The 25,102-nt window shown below is 38.5% G+C and overlaps 1 protein-coding gene across 2 annotated transcripts; it reads right to left on the bottom strand.

The window, feature by feature from the left end:
* Window positions 1–554: 554 nt before the first annotated feature.
* On the bottom strand, window positions 555–21,456 carry LOC133616185 (LIM and senescent cell antigen-like-containing domain protein 1). Of its 2 annotated transcripts, none has more exons than XM_061975337.2 (10): window positions 21,201–21,445; window positions 15,602–15,758; window positions 15,421–15,487; window positions 11,228–11,348; window positions 10,903–11,052; window positions 10,668–10,818; window positions 5,848–5,940; window positions 5,728–5,776; window positions 3,419–3,494; window positions 555–755 (listed from the first exon to the last, which is right to left on the bottom strand). In XM_061975337.2, the coding sequence occupies exons 1-10, from the start codon at window positions 21,227–21,229 to the stop codon at window positions 641–643; spliced, it is 1,008 nt and encodes a 335-aa protein (XP_061831321.1). In that variant the 5' UTR covers window positions 21,230–21,445; the 3' UTR covers window positions 555–640. The 2 variants fall into 2 exon arrangements, with proteins under 2 accessions (XP_061831321.1, XP_061831322.1); XM_061975338.2 differs by lacking the exon at window positions 555–755 and adding an exon at window positions 2,993–3,271 and having other exon boundaries at window positions 21,201–21,456.
* Window positions 21,457–25,102: the final 3,646 nt, after the last annotated feature.

Below are 25,102 nucleotides of genomic sequence, written 5' to 3'. Positions count from 1 at the left end.
ATATTACAATGCGAGAATCGAATTGAATCGAGACTCGATTCTTAGTCGAATCGTCACCCCAAGAATCAAAATCGGGCTGAATCGTGAGGTACTCAAAGATTCCCACTTCTAGTATTTATATTACGATGTTGCGATCGATAAAGATAGTCACTACTATTTAATGTTTTTTTTTGTAAAAGTATTTTTTAAATGTGTCGAGAGCCTTTCAAAAATGAGCTGTGGCGTTTGAATTTTTTTCCACTTCGTATGTTTTTTTTTGTAAAAGTATTTTTAAAATGTGCCGCAAGCCATTAAAAAAATAGCTGCAGTGTTTGTATTTTTTTCCACTTTTTTTTTTTTTAAATGTGCCACGAACCACTGGACACTTTTGCTCTGTGAAAATATTAGATTTAGTAATAATAAACATTGTTTTACACGGTCAGGCCAGGGACAAATTACACGCAATAAACGAGGGACGACTGTACAGATGTAATATATATATATATATATATATATATATATACACATTTATATACACATACATATATATACACATATATATATATATGCATATATATATATATATACATATATATATCGTTTTTAAAAAGTGAACTGTCATGACTAAAAAGCACCATTGTGGGAACCCCTGTGTTGTTGCCTACTTGCGTCCCAAAGCCTCGGCCAGCTTCTTCAGCCTTTTCTTCAGCTCCAGAGGAAACTTCTCGTAGCACTTTTTACAAACGGGCTTCATGTCAAACTCCACAAACTTGTTCCTGCAATAAAAAAGGAAAGAATATGATGTTTAAGACCTCGTGTGCATTCAAATGACGCATTTATCTGAGTGACTTTAACAGAAGTTTGGCCAAAAGTTTTGGCTGGAGGCTGGTTTATAGGCGTGAGAACTAAAATGATGAGCTGATTTTTTAATGGTGCCAAATATGCCGCCGTGTGCAAAGCATGTCTTTGTGCAGGCAAAAAGCAGGGCGCAGCATTTTTGGGGAGGCCAGGGACACTACTAGTCACTTCTCTGTGCTTGAGTTTTTGAGCATTTGAATTTTGTGAACTAAATTTTTTAACATCAAATTATGCTGACAGTTTCATTGAATAAAAGCTTGTTTGAAAATGTAGTTTGTAAAAATTCAGTGTGAAAAAAATCTGTGTATAAAAACTTCAGAGTGGAAAAATTTTGTAAAAAAAATTTGTTCTGAAAAATTGAGAGGGAAAAAAAGAATCGGTGTATAAAAATGCAGTGTAAAAAATCAGTGTATAAAATTTTCACAGCAGAAAAATTGTGTAAAAAAATTCGGCTCAGAAAAATTGAGTGTAAAAAAAAAATCAGTGTTTAAAAATTTGAGTGCAGAAAAATTCAGTGTGAAAAACATTTGGTTCTGAAAAATTGAGGGTAAAAAAAAATCAAAAAAAATCAGTGTATAAAAATGCAGTGTAAAAAAATAGTGTATAAAAACGTCACAGCAGAAAAATTATCTGTAAAAAAAATTTGGCTCCGAAAAATTGAGTGTAAAAAAAAAATTAGTGTTTAAAAATTTGAGTGCAAAAAAATCAGTGTGAAAAACATTTGGTTCTGACAAATTCAGTGTAAAAACTCAGTGTATAAAAATTCAGTCCAGAAAAAATCTGTGTAAAAAAATGTTTGCGTACAAAAAGTCTGTGCAGAAAAATTGAGTGTAAAAAAAAAATCAGCATAGAAAAATTCTGTATGAAAAAAATCAGCGTATAAAAAAAAAAAATTTAGTGTAAAAAAAAAAATCAGTGTATAAAAATGCAGTGTAAAAAATCAGTATTTAAAAACTTCAGAGCAGAAAAATTGAGTGTAAAAAAATAAATGGTTCAGAAAAATGTAGTTAAAAAAAAAAAAAATCAGTGTATAAAAATACAATGTAAAACATCAGTGTAAAACATTTGGCCCAGAAAAATTTAATGTAAAAAAAAAAATCATTGTTTAAAAATTTGAGTGCAGAAAAACTCAGTGTGAAAAACATTTGGTTCTGAAAAATTGAGGGTAAAAAAAAAAAAGAATCAGTGTATAAAAATGCAGTGTAAAAAAAATAGTGTATAAAAACTTCACAGCAGAAAAACTGAGTGTAAAAAAAATCTGTGTTTAAAAATTTGAGTGCAGAAAAAATCAGTGTGAAAAACATTTGGTTCTGACAAATTCAGTGTAAAAAAAATCAAGTGTATAAAAATTCAGTCCACAAAAAATCTGGGTAAAAAAAACTGTTGCATACAAAAATTCTGTGCAGAAAAATTTAGTGTAAAAAAAAAATTCTGTGTGAAAAAAATCAGTGTATAAAAACTTCAGAGCGGAAAAATTGAGTGTAAAAAAATGGTTCAGAAAAATTGAGAGTAAAAAAAAAAATCAGTGTACAAAAATGAAGTGTAAAATATCAGTGTTTAAAAACTTCACAGCATAAAAATTGAGTGTAAATAAATTTGGCTCAGAAAAAAACAAATCAGTGGTTAAAATTTTGAGTGCAGAAAAATTCAGTGTGAAAAACATTTGGTTCTGGAAAAATCCAGTGTATAAAAATTAGGTCCAGAAAAAATCTGTGTATAAAAAATTTGGCGTACAAAAATTCTGTGCAGAAAAAATTCAGTGTAAAAAAAATCTGCATAGAAAAATTCTGTGTAGAAATAGTTTTTGCTTTAAACTCAAGACCCGCTTCCATTACATTAGGACTGAAGCACAGGATTTATTGCTTCAGTCTTAATTTACCGGAAATGAGTCTTGAGTTTTGAAGCAACAAATATTTCTGCACTGAAAATGTTTACACTGAATTTTGCACACCACATTTTAAAACACTGTATTTTAACAAACTGAATTTTAAAAACACACATTTCGCTCACAATCTTTTATTCAACAAAATTGCCTTCATAATTTGAGGTAAAAAAAAAATTCAGTGTAAAAAAAAAATCAGTGTTTAAAAATTTGAGTGCAGAAAAATTCAGTGTGAAAAACATTTGGTTCTGAAAAATTGAGGGTAAAAAAAAAAAAAAGCTTTCATAATAAAGACACAAATTGAGCTCCATGGAGAAAATGACGGAAAGTAAAATATATACAAGATCTAGTCATGCCACATGAGAGAGAAGACAGAAAGAGCACCGACCAGCAGCTTGTAAAGAAGAGGAACTCTACTGAGACGCAGAAGGTTGCCTCTTGTGGTCTTTGGCGTCACGCTCGCGGCGAGCCAGGCGGCGTTTCAGCTCCTCGGGCATACGATCATAGCAATGCTTGCACACTGGCTTCAGGTCAATTTCAACAAACCTATCTCTACGGCAAGTTACACAGGCGTCGCACGGAAAGCGTGTGGAGTGAGAAAGGAAATTGGAAGGAGAAAAGTGAGTCGACGACAAGTGTGGACGGACGGCATCAGTTAGCGCGTGGCTAGGGAAGTTGGTTAGGAGAAGAAGTACTTACTTGAGAGTGAGTTTGGTGTTGCAGGTGGAGCAGGAGAAACAGGTGACACACCAGGCCTTGTTGAGTGCAGACACCACTGAGGGGATGATGACATTCAATAATTAATAATAATTAATTAATAATAATGAATAAAACAATTTCAAAAAGAAACTGAAATCATACCTATTAACCACCTAACTCTAATGCCTCATGTGGGGTAGACTACTGTTGGGTTGTGCGTGGTTGAATGAATGTATGTATGTATGTTAGGGGTGTAACGGTACGTGTATTGTATTTGTATTGAACCGTTTCGGTACGGGGGTTTCGGTTCGGAGGTGTACCGAACGAGTTTCCACACGAACATATTAAGTAGCCGCCTCCGCTTCCTTCTGCCTCTGTCTCTGTCAGTCCTCTACACAGCACCCAGCATTGTCCCACCCACACAACCATCTGATTGGTTACAAACAGAGCAGTAACAGCCAATCAGCAGTGCGTATTCAGAGCGCATGTATTCAGTGCTTAGCGTTTAGCAGGTAAGCATCAGGCAGCGGACTCTCCCCAAATTATAATAAACACCTCCCAGTCAACTACTAGTAACATCACTATGAGCCCGTTGACCTTCTAGAAATATCAAAGGCAGCTCGCTTGTTCGCAGTCCTGGCTTGAGGTGAAGGCTAATTCGCTTTTAGCGTAACGTTAGCTCATTTTGCGGTGTGTGTGTGTGTGTGTGTGTGTGTGTGTGTGTGTGTGTGTGTGTGTGTGTGTGTGTGTGTGTGTTACGGACAGCAAAGCCCTGTCTGTCTGTTATTTCACTTTACCTTTTTCTGTGTTGATTGAGCTGTGTTGAAGCAGCAAAAGAGGACATTATGTTAAATGAAGAGTTTCTGTCTCTGATAGTTGATATAATAATGTAACTGCATCATTAAGCCTACATGAACTCCATTGCTATTGTACCATTTTTTCAGCTATGGTTACATTAATCATTAGTAATGCAGCAGCCTAGTTTTGAATGGCAGGGTCCCTGCTATCACATGTTGATAAAAATATAACATTTACACAATAAATCAACTACAGGCTTCCCAAATGCTGTAATAAATTAAGCATGATGAGTTGTCTTGAAACTGTTTAATGTTGCACTTTTTATATGCAGAAGAAAGGTTTTGTCATTTTATTTAATCTGAGCAACAACTTGAGGCAGTTTAATGTTGATTGACGTGGGCAGAATTATTATAGTGTTCCCAATGTTAAAAGGATAAAGCCATTGTTTACAAACATGGTAAATAAATAACCAAAAAATGTATATTTTGTTGTTTTCTTACATTACCGAAAATAACCGAACCGTGACCTCTAAACCGAGGTACGTAACGAACTGAAATGTTTGTGTACCGTTACACCCCTAATGTATGTATGTGTATGCTCGCTTTAGTGCTCCTATTTTGTGTTTATCATATAGCGTTTTTGTGACTGCCACCATGTTTCAGCATTCCATGCATATACTGACCTCTGGAGCCCCTGCTAAAAGCTTCTTCTAGCTTATCTGGGGGACCCTTTCACTTACCACCATCCTTAAATGGATATTCACTACTGTTGTAATTGTAATATGGTATTGTGAATAAACTTGAAACTTGAATTATGACTCGATTTAGAATGAGAATAAATAAAAATCACTATTTGAGCACTCCTAATAATCAATGAGTCTGAGTAAAAGCACAATTCGTCCATTCTAATGTTGGCCAAACGCCATTCAGTTCTTCAAATCAGCATCTGATCTGCATTTGCATGTACTAACATTAGCAGGAGAAGGTCAACTTCACTTCAAAATGTAGTGTGTATTACTGTAAATGGAAAAACAGTACTGCTGTTTTTATGGTAAAAAAAATAAATTAATTAAAAAAAGGCAGCTCAGGTGCCAAAATTTTACTGTAAAATTGCAGTTTTTTTATTTTACAGTAAAAAAAACAAATGTTAATTTTACAATAACATTCTGTCAGCTGAGCTGCATTTTTTTTTACCATAAAAACAGCAGTACTCTTTTTCCATTTACAGTAATATACACTACATTTTGAGGTGAAATTATTGCAACATACCATATTTTTGTTACATTTTAGTTAAAAAAAAAATCTACTAATAAAATGCATAAAAAAATGGTGTATTAATAGCGTTCACTGTTAGAAGCGGCCCTCTGGGGCCAAACATGACTGCGATGTGGCCCTCAGTGAAAACCACTTTGACACCTCTAATCTAAAAATCAAAGAGACTGTCTACGTTTGAATGAACCCTTTCCCCCCCCCCAACAAAACTGTTTGAAGATGTGCGTATTTGATACTTACCATCGCCCTCAATCACACGGTTGCAGTGGTAGCACACGTCGCCAAACAGCTTGAAACAAAAAAAATATCCACTATAAATTGGAGCGCAAAAAAAGGTATACATTTCGACTTTTATCTTACTTGGTTGTAGTGAGTCTCACAGTAGGCCAAGCCCTTTCTCTCATAGTGGCGATGGCCCAGGAAAGGCTTCTCACACTTGGCGCACACGAAATGCTGCAAGCACAAAAAAAAATGTTAATGACGGGAAGAATTTAACATAAATTCCGGACTATGAGCCGCTACTTTTTTCCTACGCTTTAAGACCCGCGGCTTATAAAACGGTGCGGCTAATTTATGGATTTTTCTTCGCTGACGGTCATAATGCAAATAGTTGCAAATACATTGATATAAGGTGTTCTTGTTTGTGCTATGGCGCCATCTTTGGGACGAGTTGCTGGGTGAATGGCTACAGTGTTTCCTGCTGTTTGAAGCTTTGAACGGGAAATACAAGTGCCGTTCCGTCTTCTAATCGTCCATAGTGTTTATGCTCGTGTGGATTCTTCAATCATTACACCGAGCAACGTTGGCAAGTTTTACAATATAACAAAAACAATTCATACTTACTAAACCGCCGCATCTGCGACGTCTGTAGGAGAGTTTTCATGCATATTTCTACATGCTATCGTAATGTAATCAATCAAGAGTCGTTGCCAACACGTTTACGTTTACGCAGGGCCGGCCCGTGGCATAGGCCGTATAGGCAAATGCTAAGGGCGGCGTCCATCAGGGGGCGCCACGCCAGTGCCACAAATCTTGGAGAAAAAAAAAAAAGAAAAAAAGTTGGTACTATTATTTCTAAATACAAAAAATCCCACGTTAATTAAAATGCAAAGTAAAGCCTATTTAATAGAAATATTATTTGTTACAACATTACGCCCCCCCCCCCCCCCTCCCCCCGCACGGTGCGCCCCCTCCCTTCCAGTATCATGACTCTTTTTGGACGTCACCACATCAAAAAATCAACACGAGATGTCAAAACGGCCAAAACTGTCAGGTGCCCAGGGAAGAAAAAGAGAAAAGAAGAGGAGGAGAAACGAGAAAAGACAGAGGTAGCAGGTAGGTAACGTTAGCCTACATGAAATTATTTGTCTGTTACAGAATGTGATAATAGCTGGCTTTTTAGCATTAAGCTAATGTTACATGATTCGACAATTGCTAATCAATAAATAGCTAGTTCTGTTTTAACGTCGGGTTAATATTGTGGAGGGGGCTAAATTGTTATGGAAAATAATAATGTAACGTTAGGTAATTACAGTACTCCCACCTTACATTCCTCAGGGACATTTGTATTAGATCTTTTAAGCAGGTGTTTTTTGTTTACATTGTTATTGCCTTCTGGTTAGCTAATGTTTGCCCTGCAGGTAATAGTCACTTTTCCACCCCTTTATATATTAGGTATAGTTGTAAGTAAAAAAAAAAAAAGGTCAAAGACAAAGCTATTCAGTTTCTTGTGAGTATATACACTTCACTGCCGATGTGGGGGGGCGCCACCTAAAATCTTGCCTAGGGCGCCAGATTGGTTAGGGCCGGGCCTGCGTTTACGTGTTAGTATTATTAACCTACAATGGTATTCTTTTTTTTTATTGTTTCAGTTTCATAAATTCCTCAGTAAACTCACTAAGACGTCACCGTGGGGTTAATGAGTCTTTTTATCTGATTGGAGTGCTAGCGCCCATGACTATGACTTCTGTTTTGTTTGAGCAGCCGTTTTACTGTTGTGTCACAGGCACCGTTTGGAAACAATTAAGGTATGTAAATAAACATTTACAAAATCTTTCAGAGTAAATAACATTTCACGACGTATATACCTGCGGCTTAAGGTCCGGTGCGGCTAATATATGTCAAAATATTTTTTTCTTCTAAAATTTAGTAGATGTGGATTTTATACCGGTGCGCTCTTTAGCCTGGAAAACACGGTAAATAATAAGATAATAACATTTATGTTCCAGTGTATGTTTATACAATACAACCTTTGCTTGGGATCGCATTATTTTAATGTTTATTGTTTGTTAGTGGGTGTGTCCCGATCGGATATTCAAATCGGTCAAATATCAGCAACAAAAAAAAACGAGTGTCAGATTACTGCGGCTTGCATCTAAAATCTGCGAAACAATCTGATCAGTCCTACTTGTGCAAAGCTGGGTAGCCAGTTAACATCTGCATGTCCTCCAATAAGCACACAAGGTTGGTCTTTTCTATTTTAGTCATTAGCCAATAGCCTTGCATGTTTACATAAGGTAAACATGCAAGGCTATTGGCTACTAGAAGCTAGCAGCTACACAACAGCCAAGAACAAAATAGCACACAAGCTAGACGTACATAATAAATGTTATTCATTGAATAATATTGCAGTGTAAAACGGCACATTCTGGGTATTTGTCCTGTTGTGTTTATGTTGTGTTACGGTGCGGATGTTCTCCCGAAATGTGTTTGTCATTCTTGTTTGGTGTGGGTTCACAGTGTGGCGCATATTTGTAACAGTGTTAAAGTTGTTTATACGGCCACCCTCAGTGTGACCTGTATGGCTGTTGATCAAGTATGTCTTGCAGTCACTTTTGTGACTGGGAGGGTTGGCAAGTATGGTTGGCCCTGTGATGAGGTGGCGACTTGTCCAGGGTGTATCCCATACCTGCCAACTTTTGAAATCAGAAAAACCTAGTAGCCAGGGTCCAGGGGCCGCAGGCCCCGGTAGGTCCAGGACAAAGTCCTGGTGGGGGGTTCAGGCCGACGCAAAATGATTATTAGCATTCAGACAGGTTAAAATGTTGCTAAAACCATCACTTTTCTATCAGTCACAGTGACTTTTCAAAACAAAAATATTACAGCAAAAATCATATGGGTTGATTGACATGTTTATTCTGTAAGCTAACTTCAATAGTTTGAAATTATTTTGACAGTTAATGCCAGTTATCCTGTCAACCTTTCACAAGACTTCAATTTGTTAATTGAAAGTATAAACAGTATAAACACTTTTTACAGTAAACAAATGGTAAAACAGTACTAAACAATTCCATTAAAAAAAAAATTGGTGTCATTATTAACTTTCTGTCCAAGCTTGTATAATCTACTGCCTTGTTCAATTGTAAAAAATATTCTGTGCCTAAAATTCACATTTCTATCACAATGATCATACTGTAAACATGGTAAGCTAACTTCATTAAAATTAATAGTCCTGTCAATAGCATGGAATTACAATTCAAATGTAGTTTTTTTGTAAGCCTTTCAAAAGAATTCAAAATATGAAAAATTAATGAAAATTAATTTAAGCCATCAGACACTTGAAAAGTGGCACATCACATCTCTAATGTAATCATTTGAACTTTTCAACAGAAATAGCACTGCAAAAATATTAAGGACATACTTCTGTATTTTGGTAGTTATGCTGTCAACATTTAACAAGATTTCTTCAACTTGGACTTGAAAGCATAAATAGTATAAACACTTTTAACAGTATAACAGTACTAAACAATTCCAATAGATAACATTGGTGTCATTACCTTTTGCAGCATTATCGGCAGCAAAGCAAACCAAATTCTGCCAAGGAATTTCGTTTGAGTCTATTTCTTCCGCGAGTATTTTGTAAATGTTTTTGCCTGTGGAAGCCGTATTGCATTCCCTCAAAGACAGAAGTACCGGTACTGACAATACTTTTCCAATGTCGTCATCGAAATATCGAACACAAATGGGGTACAGTTTTACATCGTCATAATCGGTGCTGCCGTCAGTCGACATGCTAAATGGTTCCGTCTTCATGACATCGGCGATACTTTTTGAGGATTCTGTTCCAAGACACTGAATAATGTTTGATGTTTTGGTTCGACCACATCCATATTTTTTGGCGATTTTCGAGTCGGGAAACATTTTCCAAAATAACTGTCCCATGTGATCAGCCAGTGCGATTGGAAATCCATGCTCAATTATTGCCTCCGTAAATAAAACTTCGGCATTTATCACATCCAAAGAATCTGTTTGGGCGACGAAAAACGTTGAAAGTTTTCCACTTGTATCGCTAGCAACGGCATTAGACTTGTGTTTTTTTGTCCCAACGTGGTCTTTTACATCGCTAATTCCTCCGTGTCCGATCGAAAAAATCTTGTCTGCACAAGGTGCAATTCGCGTAGTTTTCACCCTTTTTGGAACGGATAATTATTCCCGGATAGGCTTTTGAATATTCTTCACGGAATGACTGCAGTTTTCTTTTCGGTTTAAGACTCGTTTGCGATTTTTCTCCGGCTGATTCCATGATCGTTCGCTCGTTTGGAAACAATGGCAACTGGTGCCTCGCGCTTGGCAGCGGTGCTATAAATAGCCTCGCGCATGGCATTCGGAATGGCTCGATAGGAAGTTACGGGAAGCAGTGTCGATTGTCATTGTTGTTACGCGATTTCGTGAATAAAACTTTAAAAAAAAAAAAAAAATTTTAATTAATGAAAAAACGTATTTTTTATCACTGCAACCGTAACCCGGTTGATGAAAACGGTACTAATTACAGGAAAACCGGAGTAGTTGGCAGGTATGGTATCCCGCCTTCAGCACTCCCCGCGACCCCAAAAGGGACAAGCTGTAGGAAATGGATGGATGCTTTTGGATTGCTTTGTGTCATATTTGTGTGTACGCTCAATTGCTCTGTTTATTGCTATTCTGAATGTTGCTGGGTCGGGTTTGGTTTTGGAATTGGAATTGCATTGTTGTGGTATTGTTGTGTGTTGTTTTGTTGGATTGATTAATAAAAAAAAAATATATATATATACCATTCTATGGTCCAGAAAATACGGTATTTAATCTAAATGAAGTCAATAATGAGCTTCACGTAAAAGGTGATGATTAAGTAAAGTGTTGGCCATTGTAATGGGAAAGTGGAGAGTGAAGGAAGCGAGACATGTCTGGTATTGCTCACACACCTCAACATGCCACTGCTTGCCCATGGCGTTGACAACGCGGCCCTCGATGGGTCTCCTGCAAGCGCCGCAGATAGGCACCCCCATCTTGTCGTGGCAGGGCAGGCAGAAGAGTTCACCTTTCAGTTCCCTGGCTTCGGCTGTCAGTTCCTTCCTGGGCACAGTGCGGGAGCGACTGAGTTATTCTACTGCGTGGCAAAATGTCAACTGCGGGCGCCGTGTAGCAGCCAGCACTGACCCGCAATTGTTGCAGTTAAAGTGGTCCGGGTGGTAAGGGTCATTTTTAAAGATCAGCGGCTGCTCCTCGATGATGGCATGGCACTTCTGGCAGATGTACTTCCCCAGGCCACGAGCCTTCTCCCGATTATGGCACGGGCGACACAGGTGCCTGGAGTGTGGCAAACAGGATTTGACGGTGAGAGAAAAAAAAATAATGATTTGACTCACTGCAGTGCAGTCACTCCATTAGGTGTTAGTATTCCTAAGAGGTACGTTTGCAGCTTAAATATAACCGCTCGGCACACGGGCTGTCAGAATGTTCCGCGCCGCGTCGGGACACGCACCTGCCGGCGTTCTTGACGAAGCCCACGTCTGCCAGCACAGCCTGACAGATGTCACAACAGAAGCAGTCAGGGTGCCAACTGTTGTTCATGGCCTTAATGACGCGGCCGATGATGAACTCGCCTGAAGAAGACCACAAGAGACACATTTTCTTGTGAGGAAGTTGGGAGGAATGCCCTCAAAAACACTGCTTTGTGGCATGAAAATGTAAAAAATGGGGGGGGGAAAAGTAAACTAAACAAAACATCGACTATATTATTTGTGTTTCAAAATGAGAGTTTGAGTTTTGAGCAACAACAGGCTGCCGGAGCTAGTCAGCACACACACTATCAATTTAGCAACATAGTCCATCTTTGTTTCCACTACGGGTGCACAAAAAACTGGATTTATATCCGAATTGCAATTTATCAATTATACACATACATATGTAATATTATATATATATATATATATATATATATATACATACATACATTACGGCTGCAACAAGTAATCGATTAAATCTATTAAATCTATCAAATAGTTGGCGATTAATTTAGTCATCGATTCGTTGGATCTATGCTATGCGCAGAGGCTTTTTTTTTTTTTTTTAATAAACCTTTATTTATAAACTGCAACATTTTCGAACAGCTGAGAAACAATCATCAAAATAAGTATGGTGCCAGTATTCTGGGTTTTTTTCAATAAAATACTGGAAAGGATAGAAATTTAGTTTGTATCTTTTATTCGATTATTAATCGATTAATCGAAGTAATAATCGACAGATTAATCAATTATCAAATCAATCGTTAGTTGCAGTCCTAATATATATATATATATATATATATATATATATATATATATATATATATATATATATATACCGTATTTTCCGCACTATTAGCCGCACCTAAAAACCACAAATTTACTCAAAAGCTGACAGTGCGGCTTTTAACCCGGTGCGCTTTATATATGGATTAATATTACGATTCATTTTCATAAAGTTTCGATCTCGCAACTTCGGTAAACAGCCGCCATCTTTTTTCCCGGTAGAACAGGAAGCGCTTCTTCTTCTACGCAAGCAACCGCCAAGGTAAGCACCCGCCCCCATAGAACAGGAAGCGCTTCTTCTTCTACTGTAAGCAACCACCCGCCCGCGTAGAAGAAGAAAAAGCGCGCGGATATACCGTACGTTTCATTTCCTTTGTGTGTTTACATCTGTAAAGACCACAAAATGGCTCCTACCAAGTGACAGGGATCCGGTTCATGAAAAGACGCAATCTCTCCATCCGCACACGGATTACTATTTCACAGCAACTGATATTCCTGTGAACCGCACTGTGGATATAACGGGAGCACGTACGGTGAATATTCGCACCACAGGGAATGAGAAGTCATCCTTCACTGTGGTTCTAGCTTGCCATGCTAATGGCCAGAAACTTCCACCCATGGTGATATTCAAAAGGAAGACCTTGCCAAAAGAGACCTTTCCAGCCGGCGTCATCATAAAAGCTAACTCGAAGGGATAGATGAAGAAAAGATGAGCGAGTGGTTAAGGTAAGTTTAAGTTTACGCGAAGAGGCCGGGTGGCTTTTTTCACGCAGCTCTGTCCATGTTGATATACGTATGTTTGTGATTGCACATTTGCGTACATTTTGGGAGTGAACAGAGTTGTTAGAACGCTGGTTTTTAATATATTATTAAAGTTTGACTGACCTATCTGACTGTTTTTTTGACATTCCTTTAGCGCAGTTAGATGCGGCTTACAACACCGGGCGGCTTATAGGTGGACAAAGTTTTGAAATATGCCGTTCATTGAAGGCGCGGCTTTTAACCCAGGGCGCCTTATGGTGCGGAAAATACGGTATATATATACACACATACATATATACACACACACATGTATACATACACACATACATATAAATACACATTATATACACATAGATACATATACACATATATCTACAAATATACATACATTTTTACATAAACACATGTACATACATACAAATATATACATATACATATATACATACATATACATATATATGCATACATATACATATATATACATATACATATATATACATATATATATATACATATATATATATACATACATACATATATACATACATATACATATACGTGTATATACATATATATACATACATATACATATATATACATACATATATGTATATATACACATACCGTATTTTCCGCACTATAAGGCGCACCGGATTATTAGCCGCACCTTCTATGAATTACATATTTCATAATTTTGTCCACCAATAAGCCGCCCCGGACTAAAAGCCGCGCCTACGCTGCGCTAAAGTGAATGTCAAAAAAACGCTGCGCTAAAGTGAATGTCAAAAAAACAGTCAGATAGTTCAGTCAAACTTTAATAATATATTGAAAACCAGCGTTCTAACAACTCTGTCCCAAAATGTACGCAAATGTGCAATCACAAACATAGTAAAATTCAAAATGGTGTAGAACAATAGCAACATAATGTTGCTCGAACGTTAATGTCACAACACACAAAATAAACATAGCGCTCACCTTCTGAAGTTATTCTTCATTCGTAAATCCTTCGAATTCTTCGTCTTCGGTGTCCGAATTGAAAAGTTGGGCGAATACGGGATCCAAAATGGCCGGTTCCGTCTCGTCGAAGTCACCGGAGTCAGTGTCACTGTTGTCCAGCAGTTCTGTGAATCCTGCCTTCCGGAAAGCTCGGACCACAGTTGTGACCGAAATATCTGCCCAAGCATTTACGATCCACTGGCAGATGTTGGCGTATGTCGTCCGAGGCTGTCTGCCCGTCTTAGTGAAGGTGTGTTCGCCTTCGGAGCTGTGTGAAAAAAGCCACCCGGCCTCTTCGCGTAAACTTCCCTTAACCACTCGCTCATCTTTTCTTCATCCATCCATCCCTTCGAGTTAGCTTTTATGATGACGCCGGCTGGAAAGGTCTCTTTTGGCAAGGTCTTCCTTTTGAATATCACCATGAGTGGAAGTTAGCATGGCAAGCTAGAACCACAGTGAAGGATGACTTCTCATTCCCTGTGGAGCGAATATTCACCGTACGTGCTCCCGTTCCACAGTGCGGTTCAGTTGCTGTGAAATACGGTAGTAATCCGTGTGCGGATGGAGAGATTGCGTCTTTTTATGAGCCGGATCGTTTAGTAGGAGCCATTTTGTGGTCTTTACAGATGTAAACAGGAAATGAAACGTACGGTGATATCCGCGCGTTTTTTCTTCTTCTTCCGGGGGCGGGTGAAGCGCTTCCTGTTCTATGGGGGCGGGTGAAGCGCTTCCTGTTCTATGGGGGCGGGTGAAGCGCTTCCTGTTCTATGGGGGCGGGTGCTTTCCTTGGCGGTTGCTTGCGTAGAAGAAGAAGCGCTTCCTGTTCTACCGGGAAAAAAGATGGCGGCTGTTTACCGAAGTTGCGAGACCGAAACTTTATGAAAATGAATCGTAATAAAGCGCACCGGGTTATTAGGCGCACTGTCAGCTTTTGAGAAAAATTGTGGTTTTTAGGTGCGCCTTATAGTGCGGAAAATACGGTACATATATATATATATATATACATATATGTATATATACATATACATATATACATATATGTATATATACATATACATATATATATACATATATATATATATACACATACATACACAAGTATATACTGTATGCATATACACATGTACATATATACAAATATATGTATATACATTTATACGTATACATATACATATATATATATATATATATATATATATATATATATATATATATATATATACATATATATATATATATACATACATACAGTCGTGGTCAAAAGTTTACATACACTTGTAAAGAACATAATGTCATGGCTGTCTTGAGTTTCCAATCATTTCTACAACTCTTATTTTTTTGTGATAAAGTGATTGGAGCACATACTTTGTCACGAAAAACATTCAAGAAGTATGGTTCTTTTATAAATTTATAATGGGTCTATTGAAAATGTATACCCATGGTAGTGTACCGTACTCACCACACTGGTATGGTGCTAACCCTGATAGTGTACTATACTCACCACACTGGTATGGTGCTAACCCTGGTAGTGTACAGTACTCACCACACTGGTATGGTGATAACCCTGACAGTGTACTATACTCACCACAGTGGTATGGTGATAACCCTGGTAGTGTACCGTACTCACCACACTGGCGGCAGCAAGGAGCAAACAGCATCTGGAAGTCGTGTTCACAGTATTTCCTGCCTTCAAACTGCAGAGACATAAAAAGTACAGTTTCCACCGATGGGGAAAAACCAACAATAACATCCATTAGATATATAGTGCTGGATTATTTATAGGATGGGTTGAAGAGAAGTCGGACTACCTCGTAGAAAAGTCCTTCTGGAAACTGCTGGAAACACTGGGCACACACGAAGCACTGCTCATGGTACAGTTCTCCATTGCTGTTGACGATCTTCTCTGTGGGAGCGAAGCCACTCTTGCATCGCTCACAGGCCGCGCTCGCCAAGGCATTGGCAATGCTGGTGAATGACAACATGCAGATTTACACCAAGGATCAGGGCGGGACAAACTGTTTCCACTGAGGGCCTCACACTGAAAAATGAACGCATGGGGGGCCGGGGGGGGGGAATTTTGGTAGTTTTCACCTTCAAAACCAATATAATATATAGATTTTTTTAACCTTTAGGATTCTCCTCAAACTTGGTCCCGGGGACCTGGAAGGGTCTCGGTCATAAAAATATATAATATAATAAATACAATTAAAAAAAAAATATATATATATATATATATATATTTATTTTTATATTTTTTTTATCTTAAATCTCTAGATCAGGGATGTCAAACTGGTTTTCATTGAGGGCCACATGGCAGTTATGGCTGCCATCAGAGGGCCGCTTGTAACAGTGAATAATGTATGAATTTTCCTCATTATTAATTATACAAAATTGTTTAAAATAGACAGTAAAAAACTTTACATTTACAAAAATTTTACTGTAAAATATAGTGCACACGATCGTCACACACACACTAGGTGCGGCGAAATTATCCTCTGCATTTGACCCATCACCCTTGATCACCCCTAGGGAGGTGAGGGGAGCAGTGAGCAGCAGGGGTGGCCGCGCCCGGGAATAATTTTTGGTGATTTAACCCCCAATTCTAACCCTTGATGCTGAGTGCCAAGCATCCTATTTTTATAGTCTTTGGTATGACTCGGGCCGGGGTTTGAACTCACAACCTACTGTTGTAAGCCATATTTATGGTTGAACATTTTTAATTTATGGCAAAATTCTGTACAATATGCTCCAGCGCCCCCCGCGACCCCGAAGGGAATAAGCGGTAGAAAATGGATGGATGGATGGATGCTTTGTTACCGGTAACACATTGTTACCGGTAACAAAAAGCTAAGATATGTGTTCAGATACACTATATTGCCAAAAGTATTTGGCCACCCATCTAAATGATGAGAATCAGGTGTCCTAATTACTTGACCCGGCCACAGGTGTATACAATCAAGCACTTAGGTACGGAGACTGTTTCTACAAATATTTGTGAAAGAATGGGCCGCTCTCAGTGATTTCCAGCGTGGAACTGTCACAGGATGCCACCTGTGCAACAAATCCAGTCGTGAAATTTCCTCGCTCCTAAATATTCCAAAGTCAACTTTATTGTAAGAAAATGGAAGAGTTTGGGAACAACAGCAACTCAGCCACCAAGTGGTAGGCCACGTAAACTGACAGAGGGGTCAGCGGATGCTGAAGCGCATAGTGCAAAGACTTTCTGCACAGTCAGTTACTACAGAGCTCCAAACTTCCAATTAGCCCACGTACAGTACGCAGAGAGCTTCATGGAATGGGTTTCCATGGCCGAGCAGCTGCATCTAAGCCATACATCACCAAGTCCAATGCGAAGCGTGGTATGCAGTGGTGTAAAGCACGTCCCCACTGGACTCTAGAGCAGTGGAGACGCCTTCTCTGGAGTGATTAATCCCGCTTTTCCATCTGGCAATCTGATGGACCAGTCTGGGTTTGGAGGTTGCCAGGAGAACGGTACATTTCGGACTGCATTAAGGAATTATGGTGTGTGGTTGTTTTCCAGGAGTTGGGCTTGGCCCCTTAGTTCCAGTGAAAGGAACTTAGGATGCTCCAGGATACCAAAACATTTTGGACAATTCCATGCTCCCAACCTTGTGGGAACAGTTTGGAGCGGGCCCCTTCCTCTTCCAACACGACTGTGCACCAGTGCACAAAGCGAGGTCCATAAAGACATGGATGACAGAGTCTGGTGTGGATAAACTTGGCCTGCACAGAGTCCTGACCTGTAATAGCTGCAAAAGGTGGACCCACATCATATTGAACCCTATGGGTTAGGAATGGGATGGCACTTCAAGTTCATATGTGAGTCAAGGCAGGTGGCCAAATACTTTTGGCAATATAGTGTATGAAGAGTCACAGAAGAAAGGCTAAATTACTCACTGCAGAGTCATGACCTAATTTGGTGAGGACTAGAGAGACACACTGGGATGTGGCTCAAGTTGTCTGGATACCTCCAAGCAAAAAACTGCCACATTTAGCACATACACTTTGAAATGATGCGTTATTAAGACGTCTTAAAAATTACTATGGACTGGACTCACACTATTATGTTAGATCCACTATGGACTGGACTCTCACAATATTATGTTAGATCCACTATGGACTGGACTCTCACACTATTATGCTAGATCCACTATGGACTGGACTCTCACTATTATGTTAGATCCACTATGGACTGGACCCTCACAATATTATGTTAGATCCACTATGGACTGGAATCTCACACTATTATGTTAGATCCACTATGGACTGGACTCTCACTTTTATGTTAGATCCACTATGGACTGGAATCTCACACTATTATGTTAGATCCATTATGGACTGGACTCTCACAATATTATGCTAGATCCACTATGGACTGGACTCTAACACTATTATGTTAGATCCACTATGGACTGGAATCTCACACTATTATGTTAGATCCACTATGGACCGGACTCTCACAATATTATGTTAGATCCACTATGGACTGGACTCTCACACTACTATGTTAGATCCACTATGGCCTGGAATCTCACACTATTATGTTAGATCCACTATGGACTGGACTCTCACACTATTATGCTAGATCCACTATGGACTGGACTCTAACACTATTATGTTAGATCCACTATGGACTGGAATCTCACACTATTATGTTAGATCCACTATGGACCGGACTCTCACAATATTATGTTAGATCCACTATGGACTCGACTCTCACTATTATGTTAGATCCACTATGGACTTGACTCTCACAATATTATGTTAGATCCACTATGGACTGGACTCTCACTATTATGTTAGATCCACTATGGACTGGACCCTCACACTATTATGTTAGATCCACTATGGACTGGAATCTCACACTATTATGTTAGATCCACTATGGACTGGACTCTCACTTTTATGTTAGATCCACTATGGACTGGAATCTCACACTATTATGTTAGATCCATTATGGACTGGACTCTCACAATATTATGCTAGATCCACTATGGACTGGACTCTAACACTATTATGTTAGATCCACTATGGACTGGAATCTCACACTATTATGTTAGATCCACTATGGACCGGACTCTCACAATATTATGTTAGATCCACTATGGACTGGACTCTCACACTATTATGTTAGATCCACTATGGCCTGGAATCTCACACTATTATGTTAGATCCACTATGGACTGGACTCTCACACTATTATGCTAGATCCACTATGGACTGGACTCTAACACTATTATGTTAGATCCACTATGGACTGGAATCTCACACTATTATGTTAGATCCACTATGGACCGGACTCTCACAATATTATGTTAGATCCACTATGGACTCGACTCTCACTATTATGTTAGATCCACTATGGACTTGACTCTCACAATATTATGTTAGATCCACTATGGACTGGACTCTCACACTATTATGTTAGATCCACTATGGACTGGACTCTCACAATATTATGTTAGATCCACTATGGACTGGACTCTCACACTATTATGTTAGATCCACTCTGGACTGGACTCTCACACTATTATGTTAGATCCACTATGGACTGGACTCTCACACTATTATTTTAGATCCACTCTGGACTGGACTCTCACACTATTATGTTAGATCCACTATGGACTGGACTCTCACTATTATGTTAGATCTACTATGGACTGGACTCTCACACTATTATGTTAGATCCACTATGGACTGGACTCTCACTATTATGTTAGATCCACTATGGACTGGACTCTCACAATTTTGTTAGATCCACTATGGACTGGACTCTCACAATATTATGCTAGATCCACTATGGACTGGACTCTCACGATTATGTTAGATCCACTATGGACTGGACTCTCACAATATTATGTTAGATCCACTATGGACTGGACTCTCACAATATTATGTTAGATCCAGTATGGACTGGACTCTCACACTATTATGTTAGATCCACTATGGACTGGACTCTCACAATATTATGTTAGATCCACTATGGACTGGACTCTCACACTATTATGTTAGATCCACTATGGACTGGACTCTCACACTATTATGTTAGATCCACTATGGCCTGGAATCTCACACTATTATGTTAGATCCACTATGGACTGGACTCTCACACTATTATGCTAGATCCACTATGGACTGGACTCTAACACTATTATGTTAGATCCACTATGGACTGGAATCTCACACTATTATGTTAGATCCACTATGGACCGGACTCTCACAATATTATGTTAGATCCACTATGGACTCGACTCTCACTATTATGTTAGATCCACTATGGACTTGACTCTCACAATATTATGTTAGATCCACTATGGACTGGACTCTCACTATTATGTTAGATCCACTATGGACTGGACTCTCACTATTATGTTAGATCCACTATGGACTCGACTCTCACTATTATGTTAGATCCACTATGGACTGGACTCTCACACTATTATGTTAGATCCATTATGGACTGGACTCTCACACTATTATGTTGGATCCACTATGAACTAGACTCTCACTATTATGTTAGATCCACTATGGACTCGACTCTCACTATTATGTTAGATCCACTATGGACTGGACTCTCACACTATTATGTTAGATCCACTATGGACTGGACTCTCACACTATTATGTTAGATCCACTATGGACTCGACTCTCACTATTATGTTAGATCCACTATGGACTGGACTCTCACACTATTATGTTAGATCCATTATGGACTGGACTCTCACACTATTATGTTGGATCCACTATGAACTAGACTCTCACTATTATGTTAGATCCACTATGGACTCGACTCTCACTATTATGTTAGATCCACTATGGACTGGACTCTCACACTATTATGTTAGATCCACTATGGACTGGACTCTTACTATTATGTTAGATCCACTATGGACTGGACTCTCACAATATTATGCTAGATCCACACGACGTCCATTGCACCTGTCGCCCTGGGGAGGGTCCTCACATCTGTGGTCCTCTCCAAGGTTTCTCATTGTCCCCTTGGGTTGAGTTTTTCCTTGCCCTGATGTGGGATCTGAGCCGAGGATGTCGTTGTGGCTTGTGCAGCCCTTTGAGACACTCGTGATTTAGGGCTATATAAATAAACATTGATTGATTATTGTTTTCATCGATGTGCGCATGCGCTGTTCATATCATGCACGTCAATAAAGGTGATGATGGGTAGAAGTTACTAATTAGCCTGACAGTTAGCTAACTTCCCCCCGAGGGAAGGTAAAACATAAAACAGTCTAACTGTCAAATTATTTTCAAAATACAAACATTTTTCGCGATTTTCTTAAGACCACTGGCGTCTTGTTAGGCAGCTAGCTTTAGCTTGCTGGCTATTGTGTGTGAAATGCGCTCACTAGCATGAATGTAAACACTCACCTGCCCGTCGTTCCGGCCACCCCCAGCATCACCTCTTCACGTCCAAAAATACGATAAATGCGTTTAATTAATTGTTCGTTGTTGTTTTTCTGTCTGCAAACAAAGTTGTCTGGGATGGGGAGTAGTCCTGTCTGGGCTGGGCTGGCTTGGCGTGCCTCAACAGGCGAACGTGTTGCCAAATGGGAAATGACACATTATCGTACCAGAGTCTTAAAATTATCATATTTTGAGGGGGACATATTTAATTTAACATCGTTTATGGCCATCCGTTACACTGCAGAATTACTTCAAACCGTGGATGGTGTGGCTTGTTGTGTTTTTACCCTTTAAAATAAATTAAAACCGATATCGTGGAAAACGCTTCTTAAAGGAGAACAGTGCCCCCACCTGGCGGTAAGTAGGTACGTGCAGGATGTATTTATTGTCTAATCTGTATTTATTTTTTATTTTTGTTCGAACAGCGTAGAGAGCATGATTTTAAATGTAATCATCGTACAAATACGTGTTTATCGTACATCGGGCAACGTTCGGACTCAATGAAGCGACTGTTTAGTAGTCATGTGACCTGAGGCAACTCTGTGATTGGTTGCTTTGAGGTCCTTCCAACAGACTTCCTGTTTATCTGTAAATCGGCTGCAAAGTCTTTTTTTTTCCTTTTACTTTGTACTTTTTTATCTATTTATTTATCTTATCACTCTCACGGTGATTTTTACAAAGTATTTTTTACAAAGACTTTGAGACTGCTGTTCAACTTTTATGCCTACTCCGGAAAATTCCATATTCACGAATCCATAGTCATGTAAACCAAAATAAATAAAAATTCAATCGATCTTTGCTTATTCGAATTTAAAGCTGTCATTTTCATTGTGGCTTTGCCATTTAAAAAAATAAAATAAAATAGGCTATTTAAATATTTTGAATGTAAATACAGTATGTTGTCATTTTCTATCATTTTGCTCTGAACTGAAGTTGTGTTTTATTGTAGTATTTTTATTATTATTTCTTCTTTTTGCTCTTTGATTTAAAAAAAAAATGTTCATAAAGACTTGGAGAATGCTGTTCAACTTTTGTGTACTCTGAAAATTCCATATTCACAAAACCAGAGTAACGTCATGTACACCAAATGTTTTATACTGGGGGAAAAAAATCTGTATAGCCCACTAATGACAAAAAAATAAATAAAAAGGCAATGAAAACTTTCCAGTCTAAAAACGTAAAAACTATTTCAATCAAGGACAAATGCTTTATTCCCTTTCAAGCGTTGTACACATTTTTTTTCATCTTAATTTTGTTCCAAAATATCTTGAATTATTGCATGACCACAACATGAACAATAATAGATTGTATGGTAATATTGATGTTGTTTGGAAAGTGTGGAGAATGCATACATGTTTAAGAGTTATTTCTTTATTCATAGCCATGTTTAATTCAGCTTGTGTTTTTCCATTTGTACTCTATTTTTTCCATTGTATGTCCGCAAGTAAACTGTGTGTTACCTTGAAGGCTTGCAATGTAGGAGTTGGAGCACTCCCTTATATCTTATCTGTAGTAGAACAATGAGCCTGTATTCCTTTCCGGAGAGGGTGGGGGCTGTTTGCGTATTCAAGTAGTTGTCTCTTCCTGTTTGAAGGTTAGACCATCCCGAGATGACGGTATGACTGTATTGATGTGGGCTGGTCTCCTGAAGCTTCAGTAAAGCATGATAATATTACTATTCGGTCTTGATGGTCCTTCTTACTCTGCATATATGTCATCTGAAAGAACTTGGGATTGACCAGTGACTTCAATTCTCTGAGAGGTAGACTGGTCAGACGCAACAAAAGACAGTGTTTTTCATCACATTGTTGTTAAAATAAAGTAAAAAAAAAAAAAAAAAAAAAAAGATGGGATAGCTCAGTAAATCAGGCAACAAAAGAGAAGTAGAATACAATATTGTTAAAGAACGCTTTTTATTTGACATCATAGAGCAAGTTAGGACAGTTTGTTTGTGGACTAAAAGTTGTCAAAGTCGAGCTGAATGAAGCTCCAACTGTCTCGTTATAGCTCATGATACATTTCAACTCTTTATGATCTACTTTAGTTTTCTTCAGGGCAACTTTTAATCAACATCGTGGCAAACATTTCCCATCACGTTTACTTGCACAAAATATGAAATACCAATAAAGCCAAATTAACTTTTCGTTGGTATATTTTCGGGAGTATACCCATCTTTAAGAAAAGTACAAAACGTTTCCTTCAAATAAAATGTTTAGGCCAAAATCAAAACAAAGCACGTGTAACGTCAAAAAATGTTCATATTCACCAAAACATGGTGTGTATATATATATATATATATATATATATATATATGCTGTCAGGAAAAGAAACAGGCTTGCCTGAACTTTTAAAAAGGATTTAAAAGACATGACGGGCCCCTGTCCCCATGTACAATCTGAATAATATTAGTACTTTAAATATTGCCAACAGCCTTCAACATAACCATATAAACAAAAATGATATTTGATTGAACCGCCCCAGGTTGAGGTCCTTCAGTGAGTCCACAAACATGCAAAGTCGAGCGCCCCCTACCCAATACGATTGAAGATATATCTCGTAAAATAGCATCATTGGTCGACACTCAGATATAGTATATCTATCCTGTGTGGAACAACCGCTATCAAACATTGGTAGGTGGCCATTAGAAAAACGATTAATTTCATATGATTTATTATACCGTATTTTTCGGACTATAAGTCGCAGTTTTTTTCATAGTTTGGCCGGGGGTGCGACTTATACTCAGGAGCGACTTATGTGTGAAATTATTAACACATTAGCGTAAAATATCAAATAATATTATTTATCTCATTCACATAAGAGACTAGACCAGGGGTCGGCAACCTTTACCAGTCAAAGAGCCATTTTGACCAGTTTCACAAATTATAGAAAACAATGGGAGCCGCAAAATGTTTTGAAATTTTAAATGAAATAACACTGCATACAAAGTTGTTTTTTTTTTGCTTTGTGCTATGTATAAACCAGGTAGCCAATGTAGCCCGGAAGAGTCAGGGCTGCATGGGATTCTGGGTGTTTGTTCTGTTGTGTTTATGTTGTGTTAAGGTGCAGATGTTCTCCCGAAATGTGTTTGTCATTCTTGTTTGGTTTTGGTTCAAAGTGTGGCGCATTATTAGTAAGAGTGTTAAAGTTGTTTTATATGGTCACCGTCAGTGTAACCTGTGTGGCTGTTGACCAAGTATGCCTTGCTGTCACGTACGTGTGCAAGCAGAAGATGCATATTATATAACAAATGTTGGGCTGGCACGCTGTTAATACAGATTGTAGAGGGCGCCAAATGTTGTAAAATCATGGCACGCCCTTATTATAACTTTAAGGGTGAAAATCGGTGAATATTAATCCCGGGAGTTTTCTGCGAGAGGCACTGAAATCCGGAAGTCTCACGGGAAAATTGGGGGGTTCAGCAAGTAAGCTGCTGAGCCGCATCAGAGTGATTAAAGAGCCACATGCGGCTCCGGAGCCGCGGGTTGCCGACCCCTGGACTAGACGTATAAGATTTCATGGGATTTAGCGATTAGGAGTGACAGATTGTTTGGTAACCGTATAGCATGTTCTATATGTTATAGTTATTTGAATGACTCTTACCATAATATGTTAGGTTAACATACCAGGCACATTCTCAGTTGGTTATTTATGCGTCATATAACGTACACTTATTCAGCCTGTTGTTCACTATTCTTTATTTATTTTAAATTGCCTTTCAAATGTCTATTCTTGGTGTTGGCTTTTATCAAATACATTTCCCCAAAAATGCGACTTATACTCCAGTGCGACTTATATATGTTTTTCCCTTCTTTATTATGCATTTTCGGCCGGTGCGACTTATACTCCGGAGCGACTTATACTCCGAA

Source organism: Nerophis lumbriciformis, linkage group LG15 (assembly GCF_033978685.3).
Source record: "Nerophis lumbriciformis linkage group LG15, RoL_Nlum_v2.1, whole genome shotgun sequence".
NCBI lineage: Eukaryota > Metazoa > Chordata > Actinopteri > Syngnathiformes > Syngnathidae > Nerophis > Nerophis lumbriciformis.
This window is presented reverse-complemented; position numbering and strand designations above follow the sequence as displayed.

Bases quoted from the DNA above. Each gene is read 5' to 3' on its own strand.
- LOC133616185 (XM_061975338.2), bottom strand. From the start codon at position 21,229: ATGCTGGGGGTGGCCGGAACGACGGGCAG. The intron at 15,488-15,601 runs GTAGTCCGACTT...ATGTCTCTGCAG, and splicing joins CAGAAGGACTTTTCTACGAG to TTTGAAGGCAGGAAATACTG. The intron at 11,053-11,227 runs GTGCGTGTCCCG...GCCACACTCCAG, and splicing joins TTCGTCAAGAACGCCGGCAG to GCACCTGTGTCGCCCGTGCC.